Raw genomic sequence first — 12,492 nt, forward strand, 5'->3', positions numbered from 1 at the left:
TTAATAACATCTCCAAGATGTAGTCAAATCACAAGAAGAACATGTCCACAGGGTAGTCGTGGACATACTCCTTGACATGAGACGGCACATGGACTGTATAAAGTGGGTATCCTAGATCATTCAAGGATAGAAGGCTTTTCTCCGTCTATAACACATGGTCATGCAGTCTCCTAAGATCACCTGTTATGGCGGCTAGAGCATCCTCTTTCAAAGAATCCTTTTTCCTCTGATGCAATCAAACAAATGAAAATCATGTCGAATTGAGATGGGCATTTCATGCCAATCCTATATTTTTCCTACTCCCATGTTTTTAGAATCCTACAAATCAAAGAGGACCTTAGTTGCTCAAATGATAGTAGCAAGTGAAGGTTCCATCATAGTTCTAGTGAGGTTGTTGCCCACTGAATATAGTGTTAGGTAATGGATGTAACCTTCACCTCCTACTACCATTGTGAGATGTTTCTGTGGATATACATTAATTTTTCTCTAGGTTGCATGAAAATGAGGACACATACATGAAGGTTCTCATTAGGTTAAAACAATAGAAGGTCATATGCTTAAGAGTTAACCATCACACATGGTGGTGTTGTGGTCACATCACACACGGGCTAGCGACCGTTTATCGTCGTAGAACTGTAGTGATGAGCAAAAACACATCTGCATGAGGTGCTTCTCCCTTTTATTTGTGATATGTACGAGTGTTTGCTTCTGGGAGGTGGCGGTTAAAAAACAGTTTTTGTATCCTCACTTATAATTATGCAATATATATGTTCATCATCTTGTGCGCCCACTTTTCCTTCTTAGACAAATATATTATACCAATTAGTATATATATGTTTGGTCACATGCCTTTTAGCCACCCAATTACATAAGAAGGTAAACAAAACCTTCCTCTCTTACATAGAACATACCAATCCTTGTAGCTAATACATGTGACACAACTTCTCCAGAAAATCTACCCACAAATAAACTTCTCAACAAACTCAAATCTTAATTGGAGTACTAATTTTGAGGAAATTTCTCTGGGATGGCAAGAAATGGCTTGAATGTCCAAACCAGTCCAAGAAACTCGACAACAACTAGAAGGAAGAACAATATTTGGTCACCTACATACCAAAGGAAAAGTTAACAAAAACATAGAAAATACCAAATAGAATACATGAGCTGAAATGATAGTACGAGGTGAAGGTTCTATCACAATTACAGTTAGGTTGTTGTCTATCCACTGAATATAGTGTTAGGAAATGGATGAAGTGCAAACAATATAAGGCGTAGGCATGTATATTTCAGACCAATTCAGATAATGTGTAGTGTATCTAACCTTCAGCTCTATTACAAGACTCATAATATTATTTAATTAAAATGGATTTTTTAGTTATTTATGCATAGTACCGCTTTACATTTACCTGGAAAGAAGAAAGCATGTTGGCGTCTTTGTGCCCATGAAAACCTGCATTAACATAGGAGGATTATATCAACCATGGAATTCACATGTATGAATTCAGTCGTCGCATTTATTATGGTGGTATCAGTTAAAAAAATGTCATATTTGTCATCTAATAAAACCTATCATCAGTAATACATTCCACGTCTAAGTTGTATTATGATTAAAATCAAATTACATGAATCAGTCGCCAAAATGGACTTACCACGTGCACACAAGTTCAGAGTGAGAGCTGCATGCATTTGGAACTTTCGAAATAGCATTCACATGAATACAAGCAAAACTAAAACACTTACACAATGCCAGCTCCTGCTGGAGCACACGCCTTAAAAACCGACATTATAGTGGTGGCTAAGCCATCGGCAGTTGCTCTTTGATCTTGATTCTGATAGCTCCATTGCGGGAGAGGGTGTTAAATGCCATCTTCTTTGTAAAAAAATTGAAATAATTGAACTAGGATACGAAGTCACATACCACAGAGTTATTCTGAAGAATGAAACAGCAGGTAACAATGGACACCTAATAATTGGTAATTTTTAGTAATGTGCTGCCGTCAGATATGAAAAGAAAAATATAACAACCAAATATAGTTATCCTTCGAGGAACTCACTTAGGTGGACACATGGATTAAAAGATTGCTATCTAACTCTACAAACTTCATTTTACAATTTCGATCACGTCGAAGTTGGTATAAAGCAGTTCTTGAAAAATACTCCCTCCGTCTCAAAATAAATGTCGCTACTTTAATATAAAATTTGTATTGACTTAGTACTAAATTTGTCACTTATTTTGAAACAGAGGGAGTACAAGATAATGGAAGATGCGATATGGCTCTGAAGGTAAGAAATTATTGAAAACATCCAATACATCTCTCTTATCCATTGAACTATCTCCTCTCCCCTATGGTTACCGGAGCCGGGGTTAGGAGGCACCGCATATTTTTTGGGCCTTGCTATGCGTCGGTCGGCGGTCTTTTTGAAATATTCGCTGCTTCGTGAGTCCTAACATCTAACACAATGGATCAGCCATATGTATTCCTGTACTTTGCAATAGAGGTCTTGTTGCGAAAACATTTCTAATAAAGGTTGTGTTGCGGGTATTTTGTAATATAGGTTGTATTGCGGTATTTTTCGGCAACATGGATCGTGTTGCAACACATTAAACTGCAACATGGGTCATGTCGCAGAATATTTTTTACAGCATGAACCGCTCAAGAATCTAGTCTCTGGCCGGTTTGTAACAAGAGGCTAGTTACAGAACCGCTTCTAAAACAATGGACCCGTTACAAAAGGTAGACATGTTCCGCTCCAGATCGTTGATGAAAAGCCCAAATGGACGTGGAGGTGACAGACGCTTGCACAAAGATCAGTCGGTCGAAGGAAATCATTTTCCATTTTTTTGCTAATCACACACACCAGTGAGGCGGTAGGTCCATCAAAGACCACTGAATTCTTATGTATGCTTTCAGAGTTACCACATGACAAGCGTGGTGATCAACTCTTGGTTCTGGCACATGGATAGCAAGCTTTCGCGCACCCCCATCCATGGCTAATTCTTTGGTGATGTTCCAATCCTTCATATCTCTCTTTACGGACTCTTCCCGAGTCAAGTTTGATTCACCCCGTCCTCTTTTGACATTATCAACACACTTTAGCCGTCCGCTATGCACTAGGGCTTCTGCAGACCTGCGTTGAATATGCCCAAACCATCTGAGACGATGTTGGACAAGTTTCTTTTTAATTGACGCTACCCCCAACTCTATCTTGTATATCATCATTCCGGATTCGGTCCTTCCTTGTGTGGCCACACCCATATCAACATGCACATCTCCGGGACACCTAACTGTTGCACATGTCACCTTTTAGTCGGCCAACACTCAGCGCCGTATAACATTGCTGGTCGAACCGCCGTCCTATGGAACTTGCCTTTTACCTTTTGTGGCACTCTCTTGTCACGGAGAATGCCAGAAACTTGGAGCCACTTCATCCATTCGTGTATAATTTGATGGTTCACATCTTCATCAACATCCCCTTCCTTCTGCAACATTGACCTCAAATATCGAAAGGTGTCCCTCGGAGGCACCACCTGTCCATCAAGGTTAACATCCTCCTCCTCGTGCCTAGTACTACTGAAAGCGCATCTCATGTACTCAATTTTTGTCCTACTAAGTCTATAACCTTTTGATTCCAAGGTTTATCTCCATAACTCCAACTTCCTGTTGACCCCCCTCTGACTATCATCGATTAGCACCACATCATTCGCAAAGAGCATACACCATGGGATGTCTCCTTGTATATCCTTGTGACCTCATCCATCACCAAGGCAAAAAGATAAGGGCGCAAAGCTGACCCCTCATGCAGTCATATCTTAATCGGGAAGTCATCAGTATCGTCATCACTTCTCCGAACACTTGCCACAACATTATCATACATGTCTTTGATGAGCGTAATGTACTTTGGTGGGACTTTGTGTTTCTCCAAGGCGCGCCACATTACATTTCGCGGTATCTTATCACAGGCCTTATCCAAGTCAATTAACACCATATGCAAGTTTTTCTTTTGCTTCCTATATCTCTCCATAAGTTGTCGTACCAAGAAAATGGAATCCATGGTCGACCTCCCAGGCATGAAACAAAGCTGATTTTCGGTCACGCTTGTCATTCTTCTTCAGCGGTGCTCAATGACTCTCTCCCATAGGTTCACTGTATGGCTCATCAGTTAAATTCCACGGTAATTAGTACAACTTTGAGCCCCCCCCCCCTTGTTCTTGAAGATTGGTACTAATATACTCCGTCCCCATTCTTCTAGCATCTTGTTTTCCTAAAAAATGAGGTCGAAATGTTTGATTAGCCATGCTATCGCTATGTCCCTGATGCCTCTCCACACCTCAATGGGGGTACAATCAAGGCCCATCACCTTGCCACTTTCATCCTCTTTAAAAACTCCTTGACCTCCGACTCCTGGATTCGCCGCACAAAACACCTGCTACTATCATCAAAGGAGTCGTCCAGTTCAATGGTAGAGCTCTCACTCTCCCTATTAAGCAATTCATCAAAGTACTCCCGCCATCTATGGAAAAATTGTCATATTACTTGACGATGGAAAGGTTTTCATGGTCAAGTAATTCTTTTGGATCTGAAAGTAGCTATCCATTTTTAGCTGTTCATGACATCAGAGGTCACATGGTGGGAAAATATGGTCTGAAATAGTGAAAGAAACAGAACTAAATAAAGAAACTTTTGAAATTGGAAAGTTTTTTCTTGTCCTAATGCATAAATAACCAGAACAATCATATGTTGCAATATTAGATGTTTCAAGCATGTAGAATAAAGAAGTCCTGAGGGTACTCACAAGACAATTAGCTTTAAGAACTGATACGATATTTAATATTATTGGGAGCCATGGTCTTGATAGGTGTGTCATAGGTGGATAAGTAAAAAGAAGCACCATAGAAACAACCTGCAAAATTTAATCACAATACTATACAGTTTTTAAAACAAAATTGAACTTGGATTTGGAAGTCATGCAACTTCAAATGTTAACTCACGGTTGCAACACGTGAAGTGTTAATTGGTCCAAGAATTTTGTCGATCTGAGGATAAATAAATGTTTGATACAAAACAACGCTACCACCTGTAAAATGAGAATATAAAAGATGAAATCATCAAAAAGAATTGTAAGAAAAGTCGCTAGGGAATGTGCACTAAGAATTAGAGTGTACCTGTAATTGCAAACACTTGACCAACATCCTGAGGTGAGAAACTTAGTCCGCCATACTTTCTATCACTCTCAGACCATAGAGAAACTATCTAGAAAATGTTTCAAACATTAGAGGTAGTTTAACAGAAGATAGACATTCTTTGAAAAATAGACATCTATAATCAACTAGGTGGAAACGGCCTGAAGGATGCATATTTTATTTTTCTCGTGTCCTTATGAAGAAGTGCAATCATGATAATACAAGGAATACTCAGTACTAGTTGTGAAAAACTGTAGACATAATTGATTTTGCGTGATTTGTAGTTTTCTGGCTCAACCAACTCAATGATGATATGATTAATAATTCAAGTAAACAAATGATTTAGCATCTAATATAACTTAATATAGTAGACTGAGATACTCTTTATTGGTCCTAGAAATCAAACATGAGTTAGAAGAAAGAGAAACTGGTACTACTCATTTGCATTGTAATCACAACATTGCAAGTCATTTCATGGCAAATTATTGTAAGACTCAGAGTAGTAGTGCAGTGTGCATATGCACGGGGCCTTCTATGTGGATATTTCAGGATGCCTTACACCAATGCTTGTGTTTTCTATTATATTAAATTCTAGATGATATATCCAAAATCGTATTTTATATTATATTTTCCCTATTAAAAAAATTTGTTTAGCTCTTATTTCTAAAAAAGTAGTGAAGGACGTACCTCTGTATAAGCCATGTCATCAAAGCAGAAAATACAGTAGAGAACAATAGAAGACATCAATGGCCAGTTTTTAAGCAAGTTCTTAGTTGGAACTGATTTAACTTGTTGCTCAATAAGCTCTTCAGAACTGGCTGAATGTGCAATGAAAGATCCATTTGCTCGATCTTCTATTTTGTCAAGTTTGTGATTATGTAGGGTCTCCTGAAATATCATGTTGGATTTTTTTAAAATCAACCTAGGTCTAGTTTGTGTTAACAATGTTTACAGAACATAAATGTATGGTTCAAGCCACACTAATAATTCATACAATAGTATTATGAAAAATAAAGAGACTAGTGTAGGGTAAATAAATTATTCAATTGATGCCATATTATAATAGCTACTTCATAAGTGACACATAAGGGCATCTAGAATCAGAATGATCAAATATGCACCCTATATATCCGCGGAACACCCGGACCGTGTCCACGCATGCTCCCTTTGAGGCCCCACTTTTACTAGTACACAACCACAACCCTGACTTTGAACCTCCACTTTTCCACCTTGTTTCAGACATTTCATTAAACACGTCATGTGCAGCATCCAACTCGATGGCACAGCGACTCATCCAGCTCAGGCTTCAATGACCTAGCTGTGCACACACATGGATGTGTACAACTCATGGGAGAGGAGGCCGACACATGATCAACACACACGCGTTTATGGCTGTGCAAACACATGGATGTGTACGAGGAACCATAGCTGCGCGAGGGCCAGGTTCGCGAGCTCCGGAACCAGCATTTGGCCACGCGATATCCGGTGAATGCGAGCTCTGATGGAGGGCCTTGACATGATGGACGCTTTCATCTATGAGCGTGCCGACGAAAACAAGAAAGTTGATTGGGAGGGAAAAGAGGGAAGTGGGTTGGGTAGCTACAATAAGGGCTTAGGTTGGTTGGGTGGAACTTGGGCTGAATTCTCCACTGAAATAATTTACCTAGGCTGCTAGGCACCGAGCCAGATGAGTCGCTCTGCACGTCTTGTCCAGGCTGTACGCCAGACACACATGGGGAGAGAGGGGGGGGGGGGTTGTAGATACTCAGATAGTCTAACAACTACACTATAAATAATGGATTTTCAAGTGGCAAAATATTATTTGTTAGAAAAAAAGTACTACATTATTAGAGCACATCACATCGATTATTTATAGAATAACACTCACAAGTTGCACATACCGGGAGCCATATGCAGCTTATAAGGATAACAAAGCAAAAGATCGATATACATAAACAAGGTAAGAAATATGGGAACCTACAGAATAAATTCAAAAGTAAGTTAGTTGAAGTGGTTTGTCTAGTACAATTATATTAATATGGGTTAGGGAATACCTTCCGAATAGTGAGTTCACGGGAAATAACATTGGATATTTTTCTGCCGGCTATCAGACAAGATAAAGAGATTAGTGCATAAAATTTATTAATATTATTACATTACAAAACAAAATTTATACCTGTGCAAGATAACCGCCAATAGCTGGTCCAATAATAAGACCTACTGCCCATGATGTACTATCCTAATTACACAAGGAAATAAGTGTTATGATTTGAGCTATTGCATCAGAGCATGATGAAAACATATTTCTACAAAATTTGCAAGCTTACAAGTGACATTCCAATAGCTTGATGCTCAGGTCGGCAAATTTCATTTGTATAAGCCTGTAAATATCAATTGCCAAGTTACTAAATTTAGCATGCTCAAATAACAAATATAATTTTAAATCATTCAATCATCATACTCTTATTGGGCCAAGTAAAGCAGTCAAAGATCCAACAAGAAAACGCGAAGTTATTGCCATCCAGTAGTTTGTGCTTAGACCAAACAAAGTATTAAATACAAGCCTGAAAATGACAAGGAAATGAATCAAATACAAGTCATAAAGAATAGATGAAATACAAGCACTTACTTGTAGCTTAATTCAATCTCATGCAAATGGAGAAGAAATTTAGTACTGACATGGAGAAAATTCCAAAAACAATAACAGGCTTCCTCCCGATACGGTCTGCTACCATCCCCCAAACTGTGGAAGTTAAAGCTCTACCAAGCATATATGAAGCACCTACAAAGATTAAGAATGCGGGTGCATTTGGAAATATAATATTCAGAACATTGCGCATTCTGTTCATTGGAAGTAAATGTATTTTAATAGTTTGGAGAGTTCTTACCTACAAAACCTCCATAAAATCCAATGTCTTCTACTGTTTTGGCAACATGCAAGTCCCTTATCTGTTGTTGAGAATAGCATTTTTAAAAATCTACCAAAAAAATTCTATGGTTACGAAAAAAACATGCTACTGTTTCATATAATCAGTTTCAGGATAAGTGCACTGAAAAATAATGTTGCAAACGCAATTGTTGTCATACCATACTACACACTTTGGACTAGAGATGAGTAATTAGCCAACAACATGAAAAGATACTAAATAATTGACTAACTAACTAAGAACACTTCAAAACATAATTCATGAATACTAATTATGAAAAACATATGCAATGCTAAGGTTTGTACTCCCTCCGTTCCTCAATTTAAATATTTTTAGAGATTTCACTACGGACTACACACGGAGCAAAATGAGTGAATCCACTCTCTAAAGTATGTTTGTATACATCTATATGTAATCTGTAGTGGAATATCTAAAACTACTTATATTTAGGAACGGAAGCAGTACAAGTTTACAGCAAAACTAGATCCTGCATATATATTACAAATTCGGGCGGTAATGACGAAAATTTTATTGCTGCCTGCGTAGATTTTAACCAGAAGCTAGCATATTCATGTGATTAATGATCAAAATGCAATTGATGCTCGAAACTTTAACACAAAGTAGAATTAACAAAGGGGCATACTATGACACAGTTATATATCCAATCACCTCATTAAATTATGAATGTAATACTATGTGCAGAAAGTTGTTGATTCTATTAATCCTTGAGAAGGAGGTGCACATACCATGAAATACAAGAAGGGATATATAAATGATATTGGCAAACCTACAATAAAGAGGAATTAGAAATCCATCTTTAACAGTACTCGACAAATACAATAATGGAACCAGTAAATTTACAGCATTCCAACAGGTATTGAAGACAATATTAAAAAATACCACATCGTATGAAACACAAACTTGACTAAAAAAAGGACAACATAAAAAACAAGGACAAGGTTGCGACTTTGATGCATCAATCCGCACTGGAAATACGCCCTTACACATATGTTTAGAGTTTGATAGCCATTTTTGCACTTACATATCTTTTTGGAGTTTATTTTCCATTTTTTATAAGTAGTGCGGAGGGGTTGAATGGGGACTACATGCCTCTTCCATTTAGAAGCTCATTTTCGAGTACTAAAGCATAGCATATACTCCCTCCGTTTCTAAATATAAGTCTTTTTAGAGATTTTACAAAGAGACTACATACGAAATAAAATAAGTGAATCTACACTCTAAATTATGTCTATATACATCCGTATGTAGTTCTCTAGTGGAACCTCTAAAAAGACTTATATTTAGGAACGGAGGGAGTATATTACTTGCTAGTACTTGCCAAGTTTGGAACTTTCTTTTTGGCCCCTTCTCTTCTCTGCTTTGCTCTGTTAGTCCTATTGTTTTAAAAAAAAAACTGAACCGAGAGAGACGGTGGAAACGTGTTTCTCAGAAAATTCACACATAGGACCACGTACGGGTCTTGCCGTGGCAGGTAGGCAAGTTTTTTCTAAATAAACATGATTTGAGACAATGTTAAAGAAATCCAAAATAAGAAAAAGCAGAGTTGAAGGAGCGACGGCGACCCTAGTAAGGTCGAAAGGTTGACTGTGTGGGGGAGCTCGCTTGCAGTCGCCGGCGGTCTTCGTCGTTCACCGGGAAGCCACCGACGGCAGGCTGCCCGGTGATCGAACTCACCTTCAGACGACTTCTTTTTTCGGATTCAGTGAGCTCACCATCTCGATCGGGGGCCGATCGATTGGCCACTACGTCGATCGTGTGCCCTGCTATCTAGTTAGAAATACTAACACAGTTTGGGAGGAACTGTCGATGACCATAAATCCGAGCCTCATGACCTATTCATGGTAAACACTCACTCGCTTCACTTCCGCTACTTGTACTACCGATAAACGGAACCGCCCAGTCTTTCCAGGACGAGCAACATCGAGATTTACATGGGAGGAAAAACCAAAAACTAAACTGTATGAACATATGCATAGACGACGTACGTACATGAGACGAGGATGATGGACCAGACGTGGAAGAACTGCAGGTAGGGGATGCCCGGGTTGGCCGCCTTCCTCCGATCGGAGGCGCAGCCAGGGCAGCCCTCGACGTACACAGCCGCCGCCTTCTCCTTCTCCAGCAACGGCGCCGTCGCTTCCTGGCCCTCGCTGCCGGCCGCTCCCTCCTGAATCTCGCCGCCGGCCATCCCGTCTTTCTCCCTTCACGCGCTGCTGTCCCGGAGAATATGTGTAGTGGTAGCAGTCAATGATCGATCTTGGTCACGCGCCAGCGCTAAACCGAATCTTGTTGTGGGTGCAGCAAGCAATAACAATGGGTAGCAGGTGGCCGGGACGCGGGGGGTGCCTCGTGGGGTTCCCACAGGAAGCAAGTTGGAGGAGTAGTATATGTTTATGTTCCGAAACCGGTGTGTGGCCGGCAGAGACGAGAAAATTTGTGCCGGCGATTGGTTCTCTTCCTTGTCGCTTACAAGATTCGGTGGAACTGATCACCAAAATAGCAAAGCGATCTCTTTGAAATAGGCTTTCCGTCCTGCTTTATAGATAAAGCAATGATCAACACATAAAAGGAGACGGGGCGACGGCACATAAAGCAATGATCACACACAAGAAAGACGGGCCACAGGCTTGTCCAAAAAAATAAAACAAATAAGAGAAAAGCCACCTAATGACTGTACAGCCTTAGGCCTACGTGAAAGCCAGCAGACACCGTGTCGTAGCGAGTAGCGCGTCCATCCAGGTAGCAAATTCATCTCCAATCCGACCATCAGATTTCTCCTATATGCCCTGGCCTGGACAAAAGAAAAGAAAAGAGAGAAAGTCCTATTCTGCTCCTGAACCCAAGCGCTTCCTCATAAACCGCATTTTAAAAAATAACATAAACTTTTAAAAAATCTTTTTTTTTGATAAACCTTGACAAATGTTTTACATGCGTATCAAAATTCAGCTTAAATTACATTCGTGAAAGTTGTAACCAAAAACACAGCAATCCAAAATGGATTCAAAACAAGCATTCTTGGAGCATGGTTTTGTTTCTCTTTTGTCACAACTTCGACAAATGTCATTTCGAGCTGAAATTTTGCAAGCATACAAAAGAATTGTCAATGTATACCAAAAAAAAGGTTCCTAATTTTTTGAATTCTTTTACTATTGATTTTGTTTTTACTGTTCATGAGAAAACATATGAGGTTAGAAGCAGAAACTCCAAGCCCAGAAAAGAGTCGCTTATAGTGAGATGGAAGCAGCTCTTGTCTAAAGCCACTTCACTCCATTCCTCTCTGTTACCCGAGCTCACCTCCGACGATCTCTGGCCTTTTCCGGCGTGGCGGACAGCGGATCAGACTTCGACTAGTTTGGATGCGTCGACCGGGGCGTCATCATGTGTGGGTTGGAGGAGGAAATGGTCGTCCGCATTGCACTTCGCCGCTCTCGGGAGGACACCATCCGGATGATGACAGGATTTGTCCGGCGCAACTTCATAGGGTCGGCTCAACGGGCGCACGGATCCTTCAGGGTTGGATCATCACGGTCCCGATATTGTTTAAATCTCTCCTTCCCCATCACCGGTCGGGGTAGAGTATGGATCCCACCGGGTACGGTGTGCCCGTCGTGCTCCTATAACGAGTTAAAAATTCTCAGCCTCTTTTTTAAAGCGGATTTAGCTTGCTCGATTGCTAGGTTGTCAAGGCCGTTGTGGAAATTTTTTTTAACACAGCACAGACGTAAGCGCTCATATACATGCGCATACGCTCATCTCTTTGAATCCACACACGCATACTCTACCCCTATGAGCACCTTAGAGAGACTTAGTTAGCATATCATCTTGAGATTTACGAAGTCACCGTAGGCGCCTCGTCGTCGACGAAAACGTCTCCACATCATCCTGAGACTAAGCCTTGCTTGACTCGTCTAATCTTATTGTGTGTATGTGTGTGTGGGCGGGGAAGGGGGGCCTCCATTTTCTTTGATTTTTCTCTCTTTTTTCATTGTTTTACTTTCTTTCTTTCTTGGTTTTTACTATTTATTTTTGGTTTGTTTGTTTGTTTCTTGTTTTTCAGCAAATTTTTTTGTTTCTTTTTAGTTCGCATTCTTTTGCATGCTATTCTTTTTATTGATTTTCATTGATTTTCTTTGTTTTTTTCAGTTTCCATAGTCTTCACCATTTCCAATTGGTTTTTTTTTCTGTTTTCTTTCGTACTTTCTGGGGTTTCAATTGTTTCTTCATTTTTCTTTCCTTATTTTCCGGTATCTATCCTATTTGTTTTTCTGTATTTGTGTAGAACATGAATATTTTTATACATGTTTTACTTTTTATTAACCCGTTATTTTTTGTATACAACTGTAACATTGGTTTGTACATGTT

The 12,492-nt window shown here is 39.7% G+C and overlaps 1 protein-coding gene across 8 annotated transcripts; it reads right to left on the minus strand.

Annotated features, from left to right (window-relative positions):
- Nucleotides 1–791: 791 nt before the first annotated feature.
- LOC123436519 (protein ZINC INDUCED FACILITATOR-LIKE 1-like) lies at nucleotides 792–10,636 on the minus strand. Of its 8 annotated transcripts, none has more exons than XM_045115639.1 (17): nucleotides 10,120–10,633; nucleotides 8,856–8,896; nucleotides 8,071–8,131; nucleotides 7,862–7,964; nucleotides 7,644–7,746; nucleotides 7,510–7,563; nucleotides 7,359–7,421; nucleotides 7,237–7,286; nucleotides 7,084–7,159; nucleotides 5,870–6,070; nucleotides 5,165–5,252; nucleotides 4,991–5,076; nucleotides 4,795–4,902; nucleotides 1,919–1,963; nucleotides 1,741–1,829; nucleotides 1,407–1,450; nucleotides 792–1,106 (listed from the first exon to the last, which is right to left on the minus strand). In XM_045115639.1, the coding sequence occupies exons 1-17, from the start codon at nucleotides 10,316–10,318 to the stop codon at nucleotides 1,003–1,005; spliced, it is 1,515 nt and encodes a 504-aa protein (XP_044971574.1). In that variant the 5' UTR covers nucleotides 10,319–10,633; the 3' UTR covers nucleotides 792–1,002. The 8 variants fall into 8 exon arrangements, 7 of the variants coding, with proteins under 7 accessions (XP_044971574.1, XP_044971630.1, XP_044971582.1 ...); XM_045115695.1 differs by having other exon boundaries at nucleotides 10,116–10,320; XR_006628191.1 differs by having other exon boundaries at nucleotides 1,058–1,106; nucleotides 1,741–1,836; nucleotides 10,120–10,636.
- Between the last annotated feature and the right edge of the window lie 1,856 nt (nucleotides 10,637–12,492).

This window comes from Hordeum vulgare, chromosome 1H (assembly GCF_904849725.1).
Source record: "Hordeum vulgare subsp. vulgare chromosome 1H, MorexV3_pseudomolecules_assembly, whole genome shotgun sequence".
Classification (NCBI taxonomy): domain Eukaryota; kingdom Viridiplantae; phylum Streptophyta; class Magnoliopsida; order Poales; family Poaceae; genus Hordeum; species Hordeum vulgare.